Source organism: Quercus robur, chromosome 1 (assembly GCF_932294415.1).
Source record: "Quercus robur chromosome 1, dhQueRobu3.1, whole genome shotgun sequence".
Classification (NCBI taxonomy): domain Eukaryota; kingdom Viridiplantae; phylum Streptophyta; class Magnoliopsida; order Fagales; family Fagaceae; genus Quercus; species Quercus robur.
In genome coordinates, this window is record NC_065534.1 from 1756565 (window position 1) to 1782445 (window position 25881).

General features: G+C 32.8%; 3 protein-coding genes across 3 annotated transcripts; 2 read left to right on the forward strand and 1 right to left on the reverse strand.

Annotated features, from left to right (window-relative positions):
• Nucleotides 1-483: 483 nt before the first annotated feature.
• LOC126715104 (uncharacterized) lies at nucleotides 484-5347 on the forward strand. Its single transcript, XM_050415546.1, has 7 exons — nucleotides 484-703; nucleotides 1699-1976; nucleotides 2224-2279; nucleotides 2379-2457; nucleotides 2559-2697; nucleotides 3478-3591; nucleotides 4826-5347. The coding sequence occupies exons 2-7, from the start codon at nucleotides 1807-1809 to the stop codon at nucleotides 5015-5017; spliced, it is 750 nt and encodes a 249-aa protein (XP_050271503.1). The 5' UTR covers nucleotides 484-703; nucleotides 1699-1806; the 3' UTR covers nucleotides 5018-5347.
• A 2354-nt stretch (nucleotides 5348-7701) lies between these two features.
• Nucleotides 7702-11198, forward strand: LOC126715113 (WUSCHEL-related homeobox 1-like). Its single transcript, XM_050415556.1, has 4 exons — nucleotides 7702-8465; nucleotides 8840-9148; nucleotides 9821-9897; nucleotides 10641-11198. Exons 1-4 carry the CDS (start codon nucleotides 8303-8305, stop codon nucleotides 10986-10988), a joined length of 897 nt encoding a protein of 298 aa, XP_050271513.1. The 5' UTR covers nucleotides 7702-8302; the 3' UTR covers nucleotides 10989-11198.
• A 6295-nt stretch (nucleotides 11199-17493) lies between these two features.
• Nucleotides 17494-23403, reverse strand: LOC126715122 (phytanoyl-CoA dioxygenase). The gene is made up of 9 exons (XM_050415567.1): nucleotides 23237-23403; nucleotides 22987-23108; nucleotides 22821-22881; nucleotides 21278-21346; nucleotides 21016-21134; nucleotides 19408-19555; nucleotides 19050-19194; nucleotides 18840-18926; nucleotides 17494-17985 (listed from the first exon to the last, which is right to left on the reverse strand). Exons 1-9 carry the CDS (start codon nucleotides 23289-23291, stop codon nucleotides 17943-17945), a joined length of 849 nt encoding a protein of 282 aa, XP_050271524.1. The 5' UTR covers nucleotides 23292-23403; the 3' UTR covers nucleotides 17494-17942.
• Nucleotides 23404-25881: the final 2478 nt, after the last annotated feature.

The window sequence follows — 25881 nt, forward strand, 5'->3', positions numbered from 1 at the left end:
ATTGCAAGAAGAATAATGTTACGAACACAAATTATTTTATAAACTGTTACTATGACAAATTTTTATTAGTTGTCATTTAACTAACTATTAATATCACATTTTCACTTACTAATAACAATGTATAATTTATAATTTTGAAAACAAAATTTTAAAACAAGTATGTCACTCGAGCAATTTTTTTTCCTGGCAAGAAAGATAGATTCTCTCAGTTTCAAAGTCTAGCATCACACCAACTTCCACAACTTTGCAACGTGGCGACTCGTGAGTAGTGGAATCATAGATCTACCATTTTATTTCCACTACTTACCGCTCCCTACGTGACAAAGTTGTGAAAAAATTGTGAAAATTAATGTGGTATTAGACTTACCCATTTTTCTTGTCATGTAGATTGTCTCCGTTTCAAGCGGAACAAATAAGGTTGAATTTAGGTTGTCTACGGCTTTTAACTTTCTAAATGGACGAAATGGCATAGTTGTATTAGCCAGTTGGAATATGCGCACAGACGATGAGGAAGATTCTTAGACTAATGCGCATCTCCCGCTTCCTTTATTCTCTTTTCTTTTTGGCCTCTCTATAAAACTAGACTCTGCCCTTTTCAACTGAATCAACCACCACCTTCTTTCTTCTCTCATATCACTACTCTTATTCTTATATACACACACAAACCCAACCCCATTGGTGCATCTATCCTCAGCTTCACCAGGTTCTCTCTCTGTCTCTCTCTCTCTCTCTCTGTGAATATATATATGTGTATGCATGGCAGTTGGTAGTTTAATATGTTGGTATTCTTATGTATATATGTATGTGACGTTGCTGACTAATTGGACCCATCTAAGATTTTGTTTTTGATTTCTATTTTCGCTTTGTGGGTCTTTCATAAAAGAGATGAATTTAAAGATTGAATGGTTTTTAGGGGGAAAAAAAACAGATTAATGGGTTTAGTCTTGAGTGTGTGTTGGTGGGATAAGGAAGTGCTTATAACATGTTCGACAAAATGCGACATAGTGATCTGAAAAACACCTTTTTGAAGAAATCATGTGGAATTCTTAAAATTTGGGTTTTGCGTATATGGGCGGGTGTTGAAAAAAGTTGCATCTGGATTCAATTTATATTGATTGATTGGATAGCTGAAGTTTGACGTTGCCAAGAGGCAACTTTGTTTCTTAGTAACTCGTTCTCCCTTTTATTCTTTCAAATGTATCATGCTAATCAAGGCACACACTTCATTAGGAATGTAAAGGCTTATTTGGTGGGTCATACGATTAAATTTGAGCTCAAAAGACCAACTGTTCGGTTAGTTTCTTATGTAAAAAAAATAAAAATTTTAATTTTCTCTCTTCCTTGAACAACCGTAATCGATATATAGTGAATTGTTGATTATGTTTGTATGTCTGTATCATATGTTGTAAGTAAGCCATAATTTTAGGCCCTCTACAATTCAATAGTGCTTGTGGCAGCCAAACAATGGTGGAGCCATGTCTAGCTTTTCCAATGGGCTTAGTTATGATTAGAACTGATATTTTGAACACTGAAGCAACTATATAATGTACTTCTTTGAATAGCAAAATATTACATGTTACAGTTCATTAATTAAGTTATGGAATATTGGATATTACAGAACTTTTGACTTGCATTGTTCAATTGAAGCTCTGGCTAATTTTCAATTTCATTGTGTTCTGCTGTATTGTACCGTTACAGAATCAAGATCAAGCAATACATTCAGTTGCTCTGGGCACACTTGTTCCAATTGATGCCAGCAAGTTCTGTCTGGCAATTGAATTGATTCAATTTATTACTGGAAAGCCTATGTGTCCACAGAGTACATTGAATACAAGTAGAGCCCTAGAGGGCGTCCATGGGGTGCATGTGGTGCCTCATTCACCATTTGCATTGGAAGAGACTACTAAAGATGGAGACTTTCCTCAGTCAAACAATAGAACTTCGATTATTGAAGTGAATCAGAGCCTATTGATGCAGTTAGTGAAAATTTAAGGAATAAAGAGTTGGTTATTGACATATGCTTTAAAGTATTCAGATATTGTTGAGTAATTAGAATAATTTATCAAAGATAGGAAAACTAATTACTAATATGTATAAGTAATTCTTGTGATTCATTCCCCCATTTTTGAAGTCTCATTGCTATCTGCATTTTCCTTTACATAGTGGTTTGCATGCAAAGTTGATGCAGCATGAGCCACACTAATTTTTTGTTTACATCTCCAGATGGGTATGGCAGCATAGACCAGCCTGTTTGAGGCCCATCCAGGGATGTATTCAAGGTATTGCAAAGAGAAATACCCTTTCTCTTACTTTGTTTTTGCATGTCAGGCTGCCCAATCCCTTGTGAAAAAATTAATATGTTTGCTACCTCTTGCTAGGTGATCAGAATCTTTCAGAAACAGTGGCTAATGTGCTCACTTCACTTCCTTTTGTAGCTCTTGGAATCCAGGCCCCAAGGTGAAATTTTGCTGCAATTTAGTTGATAAGCATAAAAAAATATATAAAAAAAATTAAAAGAATCTTCTAATATTTGTTTTATTTGCTTGACTGGAATGCAGAAAGAGTATGAGCACTAAGCTGTATGCTAATTCATTAATCGGAGTTGGAGTTGCCTCAAGTTTGTACCACACTTCAAGAGGAAAACTGAGGCAGTATATGAGATGGGCTGATTATACAATGATAGCCACAGCAACAGTAGTAAGTCGAAGTTAATTTATAATTTGAAAGACAACATAGTTCGCTAATCAATCAGAATTTTCAACGTGAAAAAATATGTGGCCGATTGATGTCATCACATGATTCTATAACATCAGCTAGAATGAAAATTTAAAAGGATTCCTATGCAGAAAAAGTATTGCAGCACACCTGCTTTGAATTGTATAATTTTTTGAGATTCATGAATCTTGACCTTGCATATCAAAATTAGCGGAGCTAATGTGTGTATCAGTGTGTGTATACTTGATGATTCAGTCTTGATCTAGTATTTTCTTTTGACTGATCTGGTTTAGTTTGTGCTAGTCCACATACAAGTTGCTTGTGTGTGTCTCAAAGTAGCGAGAAACATCAACTATAATGCTAAATCAATGTGCCGCATCAACCTATGTGAATTACTTTAACAATTAAACTCAACTTCAGCTTTGAAGTTAACTTAGATCATGCCTTGTCAGTTCTCCCATATGTTAAGTCATTCTCCTTATTTCCTAGAAAAAGATGACTTTCATGATTAATTGCACAAAAATTATTTTATTATGAAAAATGAAGAAATTGGCTTAACTTACCAATGCACATATTTTTACATCTATATAAGAAAACTGAAATAATTTATGCATGCATGTGTATGTATGCACACATCACACATTATAAGTTTTTTTTTTTTGTTTTTTGCAAACAATTAGCTCCACCAGCTCACATTTTTCTTCAAGTTCTTTCAATTGCTCACTTGTCCATAAAACTGAAAACTGGTTAACATTTTGTCAGTGTCTATCAAGAGCCCTCAGAGATGACAACCCAAAGTTTTTGATGGCAGCATCAGCATTTCTTCTACCTGTCCAGCCTCTAATGGTTTCGGCTGTTCATACAGGGATGATGGAGGTAATTCACCGATTTTGATCTTTGACACTCTTTTTTCATATATCAGACCCCATAATTTTTAGGCTAAATACTATTTACACCCTTAAGTTTGGAACCACTTCTAAATCAGTCCTTTACTATGAAAACTTGTGTGTTACACGCTTGAGTATTACAACAATGTCAACATGCCTATTCCATTGACATCCATTAGAATCTTTTAATTTCATTAACCAATCCAAAAACATCTTTTGGAACCAAAAAACAGGGGAAAAAAGAGAGTCAATTTTAGGCTGGTTAATGGCAAATATGTGACGGAAAATAATGGAAGGGGCACATGACATCATTATATATAATATTTGATGGAGTAAATTGCAAAATTTGAAAGTTGAGGAACTGAAAATGTAAAGTGCATTTTAGCCTAGTTTTAGTTGTGTGGCTTAGCTGATAAATATCAGTGCTCGAGAGCTTGTTAATCATTTTACAAGGTAATGCAATTTGGATTTGACCATATTGTTCTGCTGTCAAAGTAACTTCTTTTGGTGGATTACTTATTAATAAAAAATTTGGTTACTTCTTTTGGTGAATTTCGTTTTCTATAATTTTTATAAATACTGTCTAATGTATTCAAAATTAAAACTTTCTTTGTTTAATGACAATCAAAATCCACATGTAACTTCAACATTTAGGGGTTCATCCACTAATTTGGAACCACAATTTCTGTCGAGTTTTATTTCTGACTATGCACTGTTTTCCTGTGACCTGACCAGATTATAAAATATTTTTGTGATCTACCATCTATGATAGGCTAGTGATCAGTAATCACTAGAGCTGAACATGATTAGCACATTTTGAATGGTATGAAATGTTACACTGAGCTCAAAACCTGACCAGAGAATGAATCCTTGTTGTATGCTACATGGTATGATAGCCTAGTCATTACTACAACTTAACATGACTAATATTCATTATTCAAACAATATGAAGTCAGTTTGAAAAGTGAAAACCCACTACATGCCTCTTAGTTTGTTCACATAAAATTATGTATCCCATATCAGAGCTAGCTGACTGAAATGTAGTGGCTATGCATTCAGCATCCATTCTAAAATCTCTACTAGACATAATTTACCAACGTCATCTCATATATTTAATATCCAAATCAGATTATATTTTTATAATTATTATTATTTTAAAATTTCCATCCCCCTGAGCGTTTACTTTCGTTTAGCTAGAATAATTTTGCCTTGTTTTATTCCAGGTAGTATTTGCAAAAAGAGCAGCAAAAGATCCAGATTTGAGGATGGCCCACAATGTGCATAAGATGTCATCACTGTTGGGCGGTGTTCTTTTTATTGCTGATGATGTTTTTCCTAGGACTCCATACATTCATGCTGCCTGGCATCTCGCTGCAGCAGTTGGTGTTGGCACCTTGAATAAGCTTCTTGAATAGTTGTATATTTTATATATATGAATTCTTTGTATCTAATTCATCCATTGAGCTGCATCATATGTTTAGGAGAAATATTTCCATCTTCAGTTGTGAGTAAATCTGCAGGTTGAGAGGGAATGGAGGGATTTGTCGTCTTGATCAGTTAAGTGTAGTCCATGAATTTAAACTGCATCAGTTCTATTATCTTTTGCTCTCCAAATACACTTCCATTTTACTAGAATAGCAATGTAATTATACTGGGATGGAATATTTCTTGTAAAACAGTGGCAACTATTGTACTTAGATCACCATTGACCAATGTCAAAGAGAAGAAATGTTTCTTCTACTTTATTATCTCTTGCAAATTCGGACTATCATTATAAGTTCATCTAGAATATATATTGTATCTATAAGACTGTTAACTCCTAGATGGAAGTATGTCTGTTACATCTTGCATGCTTTTTTAAGACTTCTATGTGGATTAAGGGCAATTCTTCCTCACCATCAAAGATAATAGACCTCCTGCAGAATCAAAAATAAAGTTCAAGGTTCCTGCAAGCCCGCTGGGCAAGTCTATTGGGGATTGAATAGGATCAAATTCCTCCTTGTCAAGTTTGGATTTGAGATTGGATCAAATTCCTACTTTGAAGTGAATGGTATATTTTTTGTAGAACAGTGGCAACTATTGCACTTTTAGGTCACAATTGAGCAATGTCAGAGAGAAGAGATGTTTCATCTTTTTGGGAATTCTATTATCTCTTAAAAATTGGACAATAATTATAAGTTCATCTAGGATATATATTGTACATGTAATTGCTAAATGAAAGTATGCTTGTTACATCTTGCATACTTTGTTGAACCCCGCAAAATGTTCTAACTTCTAAATTTAATGTTAATTTCCTTAAAAATGGCCAAGGTTTGGACCCACGACTTCTATATGAATAAAGGACATGTAAATAGAGTCCGGGTCATGTTTTATTTCTTGTATCTAATAGAATGTATATGGTGTTACATTATGTGATATTAAATATACATTTAGATTTGTAAAATTTAATTTGAAACATAGTAAAAATAAATTTATAAAGAAGATCCTGAATCGAAATGTAAAAGCCAACCTGTTGGGTAGGTCTACAGGGGATTGAATAGGATCAATTTCCTCCTTAATCAAGATTGGACTTTTGAGTGTAAGTAGGGGCTATCTCACGTGCACAAGTTATTAATGGCTTATCATATTCAATTTTATCTCTATGATGCCAGCTCATTCCTAGAGGCTAGGCTAAGCTAACCTTTCCAATAATTTTCTAATCATGGTTTGCGTCACACAAGAGCGTAGACAACAAGTATATATATACATATATGTCAACAATATTTAAGTTAGCAAGTACAAATAATTCAACAGTTATAACGTCCAACCGGAAAAAATCCAACAATAATGATTTCCAGAGATGGTCGATGGACACCAAGACAGAAGCATGCAAAATCATTTTGCCATATTTATGAGTTATGAGTTATGACTATATATAGTTAAGAGTTGGGGAACAAGTCAGGTTGGTGTTGGCTAAGACAAAGAGATAATAAATATGATGAAACATATGGAGTAATGGGAAAACCCTATATGGAACTAATTAGAGAGGCAACACGATCGACAACATCATTGTGTGATTTGGTACCAAGCTTTCCTTTACATTGGACAACCTTATTGCACGGTTAACAAACACACGTATAGACATTATTGTGAGGATGGAGCTAGCTAGCTCTTTTAGTTCTCAACTTAACACACGTACGCATAGACATTATTGGGATGTCCTCTCATGATTATTTGTATATATATATATATATATATATGCCCTCCTAATTCCATATATATATATATATATATATATTGTACTCCTAACATGATTATCAAAAATCAAAATTCTTAGTTAAAAATCTTATAATTCAATGACATTACCTGATTCTCTCAATAATAGAAACTTGGATCTGAGTCATTCTTTCTCTTTTATTATTATTATTAGAGAAATGCTAACGGATGTCATTAAGGTAATGGTTAACAATCCATTTAAAAAAAGTTTTTGTGGGAAAAAAAACAATTAATATTTCGATAGTTTTTTTATTTCCCATAACAATGGTGTTAAAACTTTCTTAAAATAAATTGTTAACCATTATCCTAAGGACATTTGTTACCCTAACACTTATTATTATTATTATTATAATTATAAAAGGATACACATCCTTGTAGAATAAATTCACCCTCATTTATATGACTGTCGATCTCCATATGTTTTTGGACAATTGTCATCTCAGAAGTCAGAATACCTCTATTATAGCATATTAATTACTTATCTTGTGGTTTGTCGGTTTGAGTCCAAACTTTGATGTTGGAAAGGAAAAGAGATATAAATGTTGTCAGTAATAACATTTCTATCATTATTATGTAAACAATAATAATAATAATGATATGATGAAGATGATATTGAAGAAGATAATTCAAAAAATTGACTATCATTTGTATGATATGTTTTTTTGATGAAATATCATTTGTATGATATGTGAAAAGAAAATAGCCACAAAAATTATAATGCATGGGGCCCTATCAAACAATTGGGGGGGGCAATCATCCAACATTTTGTTATACAATATATGGACACAGGAAGAGTTCATGCCTTCACGGATACACGTACAGAATATACTATTGGTAATCTCTGTATGTGTGTGAGAGAGAGAATTGAAGGAGAGAAAATATTGAAGGAAACAGTACGCTGGATTGAGAAGAGTGAAAGGCACAAGACAGTGTAATTAAACAATAATAGTGTGGTGTGTCTTTGAATAGGGCTTTTATGATACAACACTATCATAATGGTCACGTCCTTTTTATACCTCCTCGCCTCCCAATATCTCTCTCGCAGAATTCCACGCTTCACTGCACCCATTCTTTAGCTTTGTCCTCCTATTGCACACCTCTCTTGTCTCTCTCTCTCTCTCTTTTTCTTGTATGTACGAGTTTTGAATCTTCTCTCTCTCTCTCTCTCTCTCTCTCTCACACACACACATATATATATATATATATGAAAGCTTGGTCAACCTTGCTACTGTCTTGCTTGCTACTTTACACTTTCTTGTCTCTCATTTGAAACCCAACTTTTTTCATTCTCATTCTTCTTTCTCTTATATACTCCTTTCTCTTTTTTTTGGGGTTGCCAGGATTCATATCTTTTACTCAAACCTTGGAATGTATATGACATTTCTCTAGAGAGAGAGAGAGAGAGAGAGGGCACAGCTTCATTGCAGTGATTCACAAAGTGGATAATGGGTTGTGGTGATGGTAAAGAGTTTAACGTGTCTAACTCATTCACTGGTCTTAAACTTCGACCCCTTATTCCAAAGCCTATGTCAGTCAGTCCAATATTAACCCCTCTTTACTCTGATTCCACTCATTACACCAATCTTTGCTCACTGAATCACCATCCAGGTATATGCGACATTATTTTTCTCAATTCTTTCCCATTTTTGTGCTTGTGTGAACAGAACAAAAGGGTTGAATCCATGTCTCTCTCTCTCTCTTTAGAATAATAGTTGAAGAATATAAGTTTCTATAAAAATGGAAAATACCCTAATTTTGAATGTGGTTTGAACTATTAATTTATGTAATTGGAAGTAACAAAAAATTTATTTTAAAAATTTTGAGATAAGTGGTAATTTACTATTCTACAACAATGGGGCATGTCTGTCTTTATTTTTACACGTTCTTTATTCCTACTTTTCCTTATATTTGATGTACTTACATAGTTGTAGCAAGCATTGGTTATTTTCTTTCACTCACATATGACTTTGTTATCCTTACAGCTTATGTAACTCAACAAATTGAGACAAATTTTAACACAAAACCGCTGGCAAGTTCACGGTGGAATCCAACTCCGGAGCAGATACTAGTCCTTCAAGAGTTGTATCAACATGGAACACGAACTCCAACAGCTGATCAGATCCAACAGATTGCAGCATATCTTCGAAGGTTTGGTAAGATTGAAGGGAAGAATGTTTTCTACTGGTTTCAAAATCACAAAGCGAGAGAGAGGCAGAAACGCCGGCGTGAACTGGCTTCACACTTACAAGTGCAACAACATGATTGTAAAAGTCTAGTTAAGAAAGAACCAGGTACCAATTATATATACATTTTTTTATAACCATATCCAATTTTTTCGTCATTTTCTTAGATACCATACCCTTAATGCTCACACAACAATTATATATATATATATATATATATATAAATTATTGGTAAACAACAACTATCATAGTTTAATATGGTGGTAAAAGTATGAGTTAGAAGGTGATGAGGTTGGACTTATGAAAATCCAAAAATTGAGAAAAAGAAAAAGATGCAGAACTTGTCATTCAATTATGATATTTTTATTGCACCATATATTGATCTAGAACATGGCATCCATCACAATAGTGACCAAGTAAATACAAGGGAACAAGAGAGAGAGAGAGAGAGAAGCTAGGCTAAAGGGCTTTCGATTTCCATTTAAAAAAAAAAAAAAAACAGAAAGTGAACTGTTTTGAGATAATTATTCTTGAAAACATATGCATCTTATTTTCAAGAAAAAAGAATCAAAATGAATAATTTTCCTAAAATAGTTTTAAATTAATAAAAGTATCTTATTTGTGAGTTTTCCTTTTGTCCTCCAAAAATAGTGTTTAAAAACTATTTTATGAAAACACATTAATCCTTAACTTCTTGTCGTTTTTATTTTATTTTATTTGTGGTTTTAATCTTTGAGATGTGTAAAATTGAATTTGCTTTGTTTCTGATTCTGTCTACAGTGATGAGGAGGAAAGTTTATAAAGTTGAGCAGGCAAAGAAGTGGGCACCTCTTTTAAACTGCAGAAGACTCATAGAGGTCCGCCAGTCATTTTTATCTATGTACTTTGTGTAATATTCTTGACTTTAGCTGAAAGTTATACCCAAAAGAAAATTAGATGCCCTATAAATTTATAATTAGAAGCTCAAAGAATAAGAGAAAGAAACAAGACCTTTTGGATGTTGGGAAGTAGAACTTGTATTCCTTACTTTTTGTTGGGGCTGTGTGTAAGATTTTAGAACTTTTTTGGACTAAGTTTTAACTTTTATTGATAAACTATCATTTGTCCAAAAAAATTAAACCATTTAAAAGGAGTAAAAAAAATCAAGATTAAAATATTATTATAAATAATCTATTCTAACCCTAATAAACTATCACGTGCTCCACAAGTTTAAATTAGGTTAAATTGTATATTCGATCCTTAATTTTTATCTTTATTTCAAAATTGTTATTATACTTTAAAATATTTAACTTTAGTCTATATACTTTTGAAATTGTTCAAAACTTTCTTTATTATCATTTTTTTTTTTGAGAAAGTTTCTTTATTATCATTTGATAGATGAAAAATAGGGTCATATCAAATAAAATTCATGCCGCATAATAGGCTTCACATCATCAAATTGACTTAATATCATGAATTCTGTTTTGTCAGTATTTTCTATTCAGCAAATAGCGGTAAGAACCTTTTAGAAATATTTTAAACTATATGGTTTTTGAAACAATGAAAATTATTCATTAAACCATTAACTATCATTCTAACATGTATTATTCGTGATTTTCAGGAATCTGCTTTGATGCATAGAGCAGCAACAGCAGAGAAAATATCACTTGGGTGGATTCAATTTGAGGGGAGAGTATCACAAAAGAGTAGAGCAGTAGAAAGGCAAGCTACGAGTCAAGATAAGGAGATGGCTCATGATTTGTCATTAAGGGAAGCTTTCCCCGACCCTGAGGATCAAAGAAGAGAGTTTAAAACCCTTAAACTCTTTCCATTATATGGTGATGATCAATGTGATTGTGATTCCAATATTGGTGTCACAGAAGAGGACATCAAACTAGTGCCTAACAAAACTAGGGACAAAGAGCTTGCTCCAAGCCAGTACTTTGAATTTCTGCCTCTGAAGAAATAAACAAAGCTAAGAAGCCCACGTCAAGTGGTCAGATTTGTATGTTAGATTAGATGCATGGTTAATATATATATATATATATATATATATGTGTGTGTGTGTGTGTACTAGATAGTTACTACATAATGGTGGAAATGGTAACTGGTTAATATATATATGTGTGTTAGATAGTTACTACATTATGGTGGAAATGGTTACTGTTTTTCCTGTTTATTATGGTCTGCATGGTGCACGAGTGAATGACAAAGACATGGCAAAATAATCCCTAGCTGGTTGTACCAAGTTGTAGAGCTCCATTCCATAAAATAAATATATAAAAAAAGAGTTGTAGAGCTCTATCATTTTCTCAAAATAGCATTTTGTTCAGACCATGTTTTTGTTGTGTGCACAGCTGCACATACGCGTGTTGGAATTGGCAGTGAATGTTTCATTAAAAATGCAAACAAACAACCAAACAAAGGAAATAATTACAATGAATGTGATAGTACAGTACTATTTGTCTGATGAATGAATAAATGGTGTTGTTTCCTTTGCGATCTTTTTTCCTCTTGGTTTGTGGAAAACGAACCCACGAGAATAATTACTTGCAAGGTAAATATGTGTAGAATCTTTTTTTATGTAATCTTCAGTTAGAGTTATCAGATGGAGTACGTTTTGTCAAAGCTGAAGAAAGTTGGTACGAGATAGAGTGATATACTGCGTAAACCTTTATTGGAATTGAATGCCCCGCGGGGGGAGGGGGGGGGGGGGGGGTGGGGGGGGGTTGGGGGGGTGTGGTCGGCAAATAAAAAACACTTTCTTTTCCAACCCAAACTATAATGTTAATAGCAACCTTTCTCTTAATTTAGCGAACGCATATAAATAATCTTTTTCTTTATTACAATTGAAAACAGAAAATGTTATAATTATTATCAATTTTACTTTTAAGTTCACAATTTACTAATTTCATGATCAAAATGTGATTGAGTCAGCTATCAAAAAAAAAAAAATGTGATTGAGTCACTTCAATAACAACATAATATATAAATACTTTAATTACTCTTTTTCTAATTTGTGACACATTATATTGTAAGGTTTATGTAGTAAAATTTGTAATATTTCTAATACAATCATTAAAAACTATGTATAGGTATATATTGAACATAAGAAATGCTTACATGTATAGTCACAAAACCCTAGAGTTGACATTGCTATATAAATCTGCCAATCGCACCCCCCCCCCCCCTCCCCCTCAAACTTAAAATGGGTTACCTAAAATCAACTATAGTTTAGATAAAAAGTCATGAACATGACCCTGATGGATGAGACTTAGTGAAGATGTCTACAAATTAATCCTACAAAGAGACAAAATGAAGTTGTAGCATGCTCAATAGGAGATGGTGCCAAGCAAATGACAATTGATCTCAATATGTTTATTATACTCATGAAAAACACCATGATACACAACAAGCCATATCTTATAGTAACCAACATAACCGAAGAAACCCAAAGGCACCCATGTATGGACTTTGGCTTGTTATATATACTATTACTAGCAACGTTAGCACTAGGGTTTTGTGCATATGCTGCCATCATCCAGCAAATTGTGACACCTTCATTTGCCAATATCACCATTCTAACCACGGTACAAACATCCTTCGGCCATTGCAATCATCCTCTGGCTATTATTCTTCGCTGACTGCCATCATCTAGTGTCATCAACATTTGTCTCGCGTGTTTCATTCCACACCATCCATTCAAAACTCAAGGTCCATCCTGAAATTGAATAGGGATGATAAAAATATTAGTCTAGATTCAACATACACGCACAACTTGTACCATTGCAATACTTACACTGAAATTGAATAGGGATGGTAGAGATATTAGTCTAGATTCAATATACATGCACAACTTGTACCATTGCAATACTTATACTAAGAATCGTAACTTGTACTACATTCTAAGAATAGTTGTTAGGATGTAGTACAAGTTTTAGCCTAATGATAAAGAACAATTATCATGAGCGAACGTCATAAGTTAAAAATTATTTTATTCTCAAAAAATGACTCATTTTATAAATATTTAATTTTAAAAAATTTAAAGATATATAATATTACATTATATTATTAAAATTTGAAAAATATTAAAAATAGTATCATTATATTTGAACTTGACTCTATTAACAATTTATTTTAAACATTAGGCTTGAGTTTGACTCTTTTATTAAAGAAATGAATATAAACAAGTTTTGATTGAACATAAAAATATGCTAGTAGCATTTATATTAAACTCTAAAAAATAGTTTGAGTTACAATTGGATCTCTTTAAAAAATATTTTGACCTAAAAAATACTTGATGTTAGATTTAGCACACATCCGAATGACACCCGCTTATATCCAAATTAACCTACATAATTGTGTTTATAACAATAATAATATGGAAAAGTTAATAAATATCATAAAAATATTGATTTAGGAACTATTTTAAGAAACATTTTATAAGAAAAAAATAATGTTTTTTTACAACTTTTTATATTTCCTTAGTTTCAAAACTTTTTAAAAATAATTTATTACTAATTGACCTAAAGAGACCGATTAATATAACCATAATAATAAGAGAGAGGTATTAAATTGGAGATTGATTAGCCCGTCTTGGTGGAAAAGTAATCTGTTGAGAGTTGAGACTTTCGAAAACAATCATGATAAAAGTGCCACTTCAACTCTTGCTGGGTGTCCAGACAAATACTTTGCGGTGATTGCGTACTTAACAAGATAAAAATCTGGCAATCAGTATGTTTGTGAAGACGTAGGGCAATGGGCATGATGAGAAACAGAGAAAGTACCCAAAAGAATAAAACTAACGAGACAAAATCCATGATACAATCAATAAAAACGTAATGTTCCCTCTCAAAAAAAAAAAAAAAAAAAAAAAAAGTAACGTCCTACTAGGAAAAGTAATAAGAAGAAAAGAATTTCGGAAGATAATTCAAACCTTTTACATAACAATAAATCTTAGAGAACCAAAAAAATAAATTATAGAAGTATTATTGAGCTATTTATGATTGTCCAAGTAGAAATTTATTATTAATAAGTAAAAAAGTGGTATCAATTATAAGTCTAAATGAGAATCGATAAAAACTTATTAACTCAATTATTATGAAAATTATTGTATCTATGAAACTACTCTTCATGTGATGGAGTCAAAAGACATTACACATCTTCATTAGAAAAATATACTCCCAAAAAAAAAAAAAAAAACTCTCTTTTGCTTCACATTCAACAAATTAGCTATTGAAAACTAATATATGCCAAATTCACTAGAATTATTGGATTAACAGAATCATTATCATATCGTAGATAGAAGTTGAACATGGCTCAAACTTGGACATTTTTAAAACAAAATGATCATTAGAGAGAAAGAAAGAGAGATTACCAGTAATGTACAAAAAATAATTATTTGCTTATTTGTTGAAATTTTGTAAAAGTATAATAATATTTTAAAATATAATATATATATATATATATAACTTAAACAAAATAAACTTAAAAATTAAAGAGAAAAAACTACTCCAAACAAACAATTGTCTACCATTTGTAACTAAGTTAATGTAATTACTACCTTAAGTTATTATAAAAGTAATTTGATAGCCACTCACAATTTACAAAATCTCGACAAAGTTTGTGACTTATCTCAACTGCATGGATGAAAGAGATAAACTGTAAGAAGACGGTACGCACGGTACAGCCGAGGGACCAAAGAGACCGACCATGATCTAGGTGAAAATCTTAAGCATTGTCATAAACACTGCCCAACTGTCATTGCCTTCTTCAAAAGTAGGGAGAGGCTGTCTTAGACCTTGACAAATATCTCTCTTTTACCATCTGTACTGCCCTGTCTCCTCAATAAGACAAACAACACCTCACATTTTCAATTTACAGCAATAGAGTTGTTTTGTCCTCTTCATCATCTCATGTACAAATGACACTGTTTACACATTATAGAACTCTTCTATTGATGGGGCCATCTCTGAACTTCCATGTCCCCAACCAAGTCTCAGCTCATTCAAGTTGTTTTCTTTTAATTATTACTCATCATATTAAAGAAGTACTCTGTAGAATTATGCTAGCGACACAATTTTTGATACAATTTTGTGTCATAATTCGTCATACGTTGAGTTATAATTGATAAGAATGTGTGCCTACATGACCTACTGATATACTCTTACCAATCATAACTTATCATACGGTGAATTACAACACAAAATTGTACCAAAATTCGTACTCCAGACTGTAAGAGCTAAAAATATCCACCCACACACACAATAATTATGTCCAGTACTCTTTAAGATATTATTGTTGATGTCACCTACAACCAGTGTCCCTTGGGTATTAGATTTGTCCATCCGTACCACATAAATAGAATGTACAGGCCCACCTTGCAGGATCGGAATACTTTTTTTTTTTTTTTTTTTTGCTGAATTGCAGGATCGGAATACTTGTGATTTGTGAATCATGATTTATTATGTTTAATTATCTAAACCCGTCATATTATTCTGAATTCATTTTCCACTAAAAATTATCATGAATTACCTTAATACATAGTTCTCGCGGATGAAATCGTATATCCCCGGTTTACTCCACAAGGGTTAGAAACTTAGGATAAGCTATAGACTATAGACATCTTAAAATTTTCTTGAATTATCTTAATACGTAATTTTTTTTTTTAAAGAATCTTAGTACATACTTCTGGCCGATGGAGTTGTGAATCTCTAGTTTTCTCCATAGGGATAGGTCTAAAGGGCAATGGTGAGTTGGGTTTAAGTTACACTTAATGTAAAACTTTAAGCGATGTTATACTACTCAATAACTTGTTATTGAATTCATATTTTGAAAATACAACTGTTGAATTACATATTCTATACGTTCTTAACATGCATGCCAATTTTTATGCCAATCAAATATAATTTACCATTCGATCCATACACTCATCTTTTATGCATTATTTTAAACTACAAAAACTTGAATTTAAACAATTGATTGATAACATGACTATTAATCTTTGATCATCTTTAAATTTTGTAAGCATAGAGAATATACAAAGATAAAGTAATCCAACAGTAGATTTATCAAAATTCACATATAATTAAAAAAATTAGGTAGTGTAACATTATTTAAAATTACACTAGGTGTAACTTGAACTCAATATATATATATATATATTGTAGGCTCAAAAGGGAAAGAAGAAGAACAAGACAAAGCTAAGTTACACAGGCATTGATAAATCATTGAACCCTTCACCTATACTTACAAGGAAAAAACGTATCTTTGAATTTGAATTAGAACTCATTAACATTGATAACAACAAGTTCATAAACTAAAATTGTCTACAATTATTCTTACAAGGAAAGAATGAATCATTTGAATTAGAATTGATCACTATCGGGTTCATAAATTAAAATTTTCTTTCTAGCCTAATAGAATTATACCATAAGATTTAAGTCGTGCTTGCAGTTAATTATTCTTCTTCCTTTCTTTGTTTTGGGGGAGGGGGGAGGAGTTTAGTCCTCATTCAAACCAAAAAAAAATGTCTTTTTTAATGTACAAAACTCATACTTTTGATTTGGAAGAGGTCATGGTAGACAATTTTACCCTCAATTTGTTTTGGAGAGGTCGATTTCTAAACTTGAATCCACATGTCACTTTAGGTAGAAGCAACTTGTCATCACACCAGAATTTGACCTCTAATTCGCAATCAATGATAGTATTCATGGAAAATGGAAAAACCAAGCAAAAAGTCTAATTAAGGGCAAAAAAATATGATAAAGAATCTTCTTCCCACACCCCACCCCCCCCCCCCCCCCCAACAAAATGTCCCCGCTCTAAAAAGCACAGCATAAAAAGGCAGCAGTTGACATGAATAGCCCTTGCTGTCTTGCAGTAGCTATTTGATTTGCTGGATTCTAGAGAACTACCCTATCAAGCCAAAGACATGGAGTACTAACTGATTATCATATATCACGGTTGCTTGTACATCTGATGAGGGTCTAGGATATGCTCAATCATATAAAATAGATTCCTTCGTATATTATCAACAAATGAATTCTCATCTCCACCAATCCTCAGGGTTTTGTGAGTACTCTTTAATTAAGTTCTGCCTTCTCTGGAGTCTCTAAGAACTAGTTAAGCTTTAACTTTTAATAATAAAACTTTTGCGATTCAGATATTTTTTAACAATGTTTGACAAATTACAATAGATATAGTGTTTTAAAACTTTGACTTTACAAAGCATGAAAAGTAAATTATCGAATTTTTTCCTCCCTAAAAAACTCCAAATTTCAACTTTTCCTTGAAAAGCTTTTGAGGAACTTTTAAAACTCTTTTGTAGAAGCTTTTACAAGACAAACAATGTTTTTTTAGCACTAAGGCTTTGGTTTTACACAGAACAGCATAGCTAGATAGAGCCTAATACTACTAAAATTGGAAAAGATCTGTAAATAAGACCAATAATAGAGAACCAACACACTGCAGGGTTCATTACAAAGGGTTGGCAGTAGGATAGATACATTAGGTACATATTTGGAACGAAACACTTATATGATAGGTACATGCATACAAAATACTTATTGGAAAGGAACATTACAAGACCAAACATGGCAAGTAATGTAGTATAATGTAGACAAATTTATTCTGATTTCTGGCTACATCTTCATGCGGAGACAGTATGTCATTTGACGGGAGAGCAAAAATAATAATGAAGAGAGAGAGAGAGAGAGAGAGTTGCTGATGACCACAAAGACGAACCTAAGAAAACATTACAATTCTTACCAACAAGTATTATAACGATTTTGTTCATGATAATCTTAAATCTTCAGTATCACATTACCCCATTACAAGAAGTTTACTACAGCATATAAATTATTCTGCTTGAGATGCAAAGGTAGCCATTTGTAAAAGACTGTTGATGAAGTGTCTGGAGATATTAAGATACATAGAGGGGCTCTGGCTCCACTTTTCTTCTGATCCTGAAAAATAAATTTAAAAGAAACAACAATGTTTAAAATAAAGTGGTTATAGCTAGGGGTGAATAATTCAAAACCATCTTGTTAACCAGGTGGTTGAGTTCAATAGTGTGTTGAGAAACCAGAGAATTGGGCAGCCGTGAATGGTTAATTGATTTTGACGTATAGATAACACCACCACACCACCACCAAGCAAGCCTTAGTTCCAAAATTTTAAGATCGATTATGAATCCTTAACAAACTAATTAGGGTCATTCACATGTATTCTTTTCCGTCATTCAGAACAAAGTGACTAAATTTTACTCTAGTCGTTGACCTACTACAATTTTCCTTTTTCTAGGGTTAGGATTGGCTGTGAACAAAATATACAATAATACGAAGCTATACCAAAGACACTTAGAAAAATATAGAATTGGTTCTTTTTTTTTTTTTGAGGGGGGAGGGTTTAACTGACCAATGCAAAAGAAGAAGCAAAAATATTCTGAATATAAATACTGTCCAAACAATCCAAATGTAAAAGCCAAACAGTACTGCTTCTTAGTTTAAGTTACACTTGGTGACCAGAAATTGTTCAAAGTTGAACTGGTATTTATTCTAGGTTTGGTTCATTACTAAGTTTATAATTCACTGACAGCCACTTTAAGATCTAGTTGGATTAGTTTATTTCCTCTTTTGTTTTTAGCAATTGGAACAAAGTCTTGCCTCTTCCACCAGAAACAAACCAATAATTTTAGGATGTTTTTAACTATCTTGAATATTTTTCTGTATAACTTCCAATTCTCTGTTGATTAGAAAACGAATTAATTTTATCACCATCAGTGCATGTATTACAGTAAAGGAGACCTCAGAGTGCGTACCAATTATCTGGGGCCCATTTGCAGCCATCAGTATCCACCACATGCAAGCTGTAGGCGTGCCTTGATTTTGGGGACTGATTCTCAAAACTGTAGTCCAAATAATATGAAACGAAAGAAGTAAAAAGAGAGTTTTGAGGCCATGATGCTATTGGGGAAAAAAGTCTTATTTCATTGTTTCAAAAAGAGTTACAATGAGAAATCCTAACCAACCTTTGATGAATAAGATCCCCATGAATCACAACCATAGACCCAGCTTTCACTTCAATAGGCACAAAATCTTTCTGGTCATACGTCGGCAAAGGCCGGTCAAAGGAAACCCCCTCTTCACCTCTAATCATCCTTCTAACAAGCCCATCTGTAAACAACACAAAATAGAACATTAGATTACACCAAACATTTGCCAGGGTTTTTTTTTGCCCTTGTGGTAACGTGTTATCACACCGTACTTTTTCAAAATACAACTTTTTCAAGGTATGGCCTTTTCAAACAACTCCACTTTTGAAAAGCTGAAAAATAACTTGTACCAAACAGGATGGGGGAAAAGGCTACATAGAAGCAAGAATTTTACTTTTTTGAGACCCAGGAATAGCCCAAATGCAACCATTCGTTATTGTTGCATCTTCAAGTGCAAGCCACAGCCCGGTACATGTTGGTGGTTCAGTATAAAGAAATGAGTTATCCTGGTGTGGCACTACTTCGCCTCCAATACCCGGTTGCTGCCAATAAAATAATGCAGATTACTTTGCACATGAATTATACGAAATATGAGCACATTTGAACTCTAAATATGGTGCCAGGGTGATTAATAAAACTATCTGTAGCATATTCTGCTACAAATCTGCATGATAAAGTTTGGAGAAATAAGACTACTGTAGCCTCAGTTTATTGTGGTGTTAGCCTTTGAAACATATCCCAACCAATTATGTACAATATAGGTGTACACATTTTGAAGCATCCACTTGACACACTTGTTTAGAAATACTCAAAAACAAAAACTTAACAAGCCCATTAATCACAAGATCCATCTGATGGAAGGAGAAATGTTCATTGCCAAAAAATAAGCTCAGAGCAAATACTTGTTTTGTTTTAAAAGGTAAGTGTGTATTATCATTGTAACCAGTCCTCTTTTATTGGGGGTGATATCATGTTTTAGGACATGAGGTTTGGCCTTTCCTCTTCACTGGGTAAAAAAAATCTAGAACCAAAAACCAATCAACTATAGTTGCAATTAAAGAAATTATATAGAAAAATAAGCCAACGAATCAAGAACATAGGTGAAATTCATATGATTAATGCTCCACGAAGAAAATGTTCAAAATATGGAAGAAAGAGGTGTTTCCACAACTCGCCAATCTTGTCATTGCATAAGCTCACAAATTGCGGTTAGGGCTGTGAAACAAAGGGAATTAACCAGCCTGAACCCAGCCCTATTAATGCATTCCATCCTCTAAAACAGTTTATATATATATATATATATATATATATATATATATATATATAAACTTGTTTAAGCAATATAGAAACTTAATAAGAAAAAATGTCCAATGATAGGATATTAGATTAGATGGCAAGTGGAATGAAAATATCTATACCAACATTCAGTATTAAATTCCAAATTCAATTGATGAACCCAAGATGTCTAAATGAAAAGAGCAGGTTAATTCATCAACCCCCACCCCGCCCAACTTCTTTTCCCCTATGGCATAAAGATACACATATACTCATACATATATATACATGTAGAAACGTGAATATCAATGTACATCACCAATTTTGGCACATGCTAATTATTCACTTCAAATAACACATCATGAATCATGCATCAACTATCTTACTTTTAACAAGCAGAGAAAAAAACTTGCTTGCAGAAAGGGGGCATACGTTTCTCACTCTTAATTTAAGTTCCCCTCTTTCAATACATAGCATACATTAAAATAAATAAAAAATTAATTAAAAAAAATTAAAAGAAAGAAAGAAAGAACAAATAAATTAATTTTCCATCTATTTTTATGTGCATATAATGTGTTACACACTGCAAGAGCTAATAGTGGACTTTAATATGGAAATGTCTTTCTATAAATTAAGCCTTCTTGATATCTCAACTAAGAAGCCAAAGAGTTTTCATAATGACATCATTTCAAATAAACTCCAAATAGTCAACAAGAAACTGGAATACCTTAAAAATGTACATGGACTGAATGATCACTGGTCTCTTGTAACCCAGGGAGAACATCAAACTAGAAAATTTCTCAGAGCTGGAGAATTTTTTAAAGGCTGGTTCAATCTCATGCAACGCTGCACATATAGATACACAATATATACCAATACCCCATTCATTACAAGATTAGTTTTGATGAAAAAATGAGTAGGCAACTTCCATATAGAAAAGATGTCTAAACCGCCACAGAAAATGAGTAGGCAACAACTTCACAACTTACCATGGCCAACTTTATTGATGGAAAGTTCTTTTGGTTGCCTTAAGTTTCCATCATCCCCAAAAGCTTTCTCTGCCAAAAGTAACAGATACCAATCAGAATAGCATAGTAACAATACCCTTCCATGAGCACCAAACCAAAAGCTCTTACTAGTTAAAGCAAACATAATTTCCAATAAATAAACCTATCAAAAAAAAAATTTTGTTATAAAACAACAATTATCCACTAAACTATGAATCTCTCCCCTCCGAGAAAAAGCAATTCAGCACATAACTTAACAAAACCTTTCTAGCCTTGCCAATAAAAGATCAGGACCTAATATTTGGGACTTAAAAATAAGGATCCATAGCGGACCCAAAAATTTGGACTTAAAGTACCAAACTCTTTTCTTGATGAACACTGTTCACGAATTCCACAAAACGGAGTACTAAGTGCTCTAATTGTTACAAAATAGAAAACACCAAACTACGCAACTTCCTTTGCAATATTGTCACATAGACAAAAGGCAGCCAATGAAACAACAACCCGAAGGTGCATTTTTTCCCAAGTTTGGTCCCAGGTTAATATTGTAGCTAAAGGTATTTTGAATGCTAAAGTTTCAAGCATACTAAAACAGGGTTCTTGGCACTTCCCTCCAGCAAGTTCTGAAGCAATGGTGCATTTCCAATCTGGGTTACCACAGATTGCTTTTGCTGATGAAGATTCTATTCAGTGGATGATTTCAACATCTAGGAGATTCACTTGCTCCTCTGCTTGGAATGAAATAAGGGTCAAGCATGAGGAGGAGGATTGGTGGAAATTGATATGGCATCATACATCCATTCCTAAAAACTCCTTTATTTGTTGGTTGGCTACTCTAAACAGACTATCAACTCGGGAAAGGCTGGTTAAATGGCATTATGATGGTGAATTCAATGTGTTTTCGGTAGAAACACAATGGAGAGTTGTGATCTTTCTTCTTTTTTTTTTTTTAAATGTTACATGGCCTGCGGAGCTTAATTGGGGATTAGATTCTGTTAAAATGAAAGGGTTCAAATCCATCCTTTGCAGATTGGTGTGAGCTGCATCAATGCTTCAAGTTTGACTATAAGGGAATGCTAGAGTGTTAAATGGTAGAATTTTATCAGAAGACGCTATCATTCAACTAATTAAGAATGATGTGAGGCGGCATCACGTGTAAGAGGTTGTAAGGCAATTACTAAATCTCTTTGTAATAAAAATCTATGTGGTAGATGGAATTCCTGATTCAGTTGGTATTAGAACAGGGCATGTTTTGTAATTTGGGTTGGTATGGTCCCTGCTGTATGAGTAGCCGGCTTCTGTTGTGGATTGGTGTTTGTATCCTACTTTGTTTGATCAATACTATCACTTATTCATCCAAAAAAAAAAAAAAAAATCACAACCAAGTCTTAGTCCCAAAATTTCAGCCGGCCATATATTCTTAACAGACTAATAAGAGTCAGTCACATGTATTCCTTTCCACCCCAAAAGGCAACTAATCAATACACACAAAAGCTGAAGATTAACAAGCCAACAACATACATACCCTCAAAGAAATACGAAACATTCTCAGCACTTTCAAAGAAGTAATTGTCGGTCGACTGTTGCTGAAATAAAAGAACCCGAAAAAATGGTTTTGAATTATTGAGTTCATATAATCAAAAAAAGAATTCAAAGTTATGAAATTGATTTATCAAAATTGAATAAAGAACCTGGTTTTTGGTAGAGAAAATTGAGGTGGAGGAGCAATCAAACTCATGTAACAACTGCTCCATTCTCTTCATCATGGCATCGATTTCTTCGGGGCTCGCAAACGATTCAAGCACAATGAAACCTGCACGAAATTAATATTAAAAAACCAAGTTTTAGAACAAAATGAAAAAATATATATATTAAAGTTTTTTTTTTTTTTTGGTTTGAAGAAACCAGTTTTAAGGATTGGGGAAGTGGGCTTTGGTTTACCTTGTGAGTTGAAGGAGTGGAGCTGGTCGGAACTGAGGTTTCCGATGATTCCCATGGTGTCAGTTTTTTCTGTGAGGTCAAACGCTTGAATTTTTACGGTATCGAATTAGAGTATGAAATATCTCACATATGACTTTGTGTTTTTTTAACGTTGCTATCCAAAAGGAAAAGAAACAAGGCTTTTTGTTAAATGATTACGTTGTCAATGGAATAAGTGTTACATTAAAAGTTGCGCAATTCTTAAATAAATAATTTAATAATAATAAAAACTGATTCGATTGTAATAAAAAAAAAAAAAAAAAAAAAATTTACTGTATCCATAAAAAAATAATAATAAAAATTTTACTTCAAGCAATGCAGATGGCAAGCCTACACAAAAGTACAATGATTTTGGTTAACAAAGAATTAAAGCCTACACATTAAGTACAATGATTTATGATTTTGGTTAACAAAGAATTAAAGCCTACACATTAAGTACAATGATTTTGGTCAACAAAGAATTGTGGAAGTACAGGTTTTATCTAGCTATACTTTGCTTTCTCTTTTTATTTCTTTAAAATATCAATTAAAAATTAAAATTGAACTAAATGAAACAGTAATTTTATTGGATGGATGGTCTTGTTTTCCCACCATCTTGCTTTGCATATTTCAAGGATTACTGCGTGAATAACATTTTCCATTTTGCGTGATATAAATAGAATGATGTTGATAAATATTGAATAATGAGTACAAAAATTGACTTTTCAACCATTTCTTCCATGGAGAATTCTTATAACATCTTAATTTTTTTTTTAAATTAATTAATTTAACAAACTAGATTCATTTCTCGTACATTATAAAATACTAATTAGGGTAGCACGTGACTTGCCGTGAAAAAAAAAATACTAATTAGAGCAGCACGTGACTTGCTGTGAAACAAAAGTAATGATTAAGATCAATTCTAGATTTTATTTATATCATAAAACAAAAATATATATCATTTGACTTTTAAAGTACATAGAGATTTACATTAGTTAAAAGAGACATTAATTTTAAAAATTTTGATAATTATGTCATAAAAAGTTATTCTCATTCTTATAAGAATTTTGATCACATACACAATTTTTTTTTTTTTAAGAGAAGAAATTCAATGAAATTTTATTAAGTAATTCCATCTAAATCAGCTTGAATGACAGAAAAACAATGTGGTGCAACACCCTCCATCCACATACAAAGTTAGGATAGCTATTTAACATATAAATATCTATTTTACTGTAATAGTATGTTAGTACCTATTTGCTAAAAACAATCTATCCACTCACTAAAAATTTCTAAAAATGATAACAAATAACATCATCTTCTAACAATAAGTAACTGAGTTTTGTTATAAAAAAATTAAAAAAAAAAAAAAAAAAAGGTAACAAAAGGCATGTGTCATCGAATTTTCCATTAAATAAACCTGTAAAATCAATGTTGTTTAGATAATAAATAAAATATCTTATATTATTGTGGGGGCTAGTTAATTAGGAAGTATTGTTAAAGCAGTATTAACTGGGCCTATGGCCCTATCCGAGGACGTTAGACCATCCGAAGAGGCCCAAAAAAGGTTATGAGGAGAATAGAATGAAAAGAGAAGTAGAGACCATGTGAGATAGGTCCAATAAGCGTTCAAGGACAAAAGCCTTCTCGGCAACATATGTCCAAGGTAAATCTGAGTGTCATATCATCAGTCATCACGGACTTACTTTGGAGTTACATCACAACTAAGGGTGGGACATTAGACCAGGGATAAGAAAAGAAAGGTAAACAAATATCTTCAAAAGCTGCTACCTCTGCATTAAATGCCTCTCAACCAACTATTTGGCCGCATTAATGTGGAAGTGATACCTGAACAGTGATCAAGCAGCCTTACAGCTACTGGTTGATGGTTCTGGGAGGTGCTGGATGGGACAGGAAGGAATCCCCTAAATCTAACCTACACGTGTGTGGTAAGGATAACACCAAAATTGTAGTATATAACATGGAAAGATGTACTGAGAAAGGGGGGAGGAAAAAATAAAGGATAAGGATTGGAACTCTTGTACAATTTTATTTTTTGAACGAAACCATATGATACGAACTACGTAATCTGTTCCGAGGATAGATTTACGAATCTTACTTGCGTCAAACCGTCTTTAACCGCTAAATTTAATCGTTTTTCTTCTGGGATAGATCTAGTTCTTCTATCCACGCTCTACAAATTTACTGTTTGGGCCGTTAAGGTTTGAGCCCAATCCGGTTTTGGGACCAATCCAATTTCAGTCCTTACAATTATCATCAGTGGTGGAGACACGTTGGGGCCATTCCCCCCCCCCCCCCCCCAAATTTTTTCAAAAAAGAAATCATTTATATATATGAGATCCCGTAATCCATGAAACCAATCTCCCAATATAAGCTCCCGGCCCACCAATCTTGCTATTAAAATTATTTTCCTTTCAAAATTTTCTTTAAAAATAAAAATAAAATAATATGTTCACAACATTTTTCATAATAAATCTAAGTGATGAGATATTATTGTTTCTAATTTATATATTTTTTTTACCCACCACTTAAATCCAAAATGACAAATTTATTGTGAAAATATTGTGAACATAATATTTCAAAAACACAAATACAGTAATTATCAG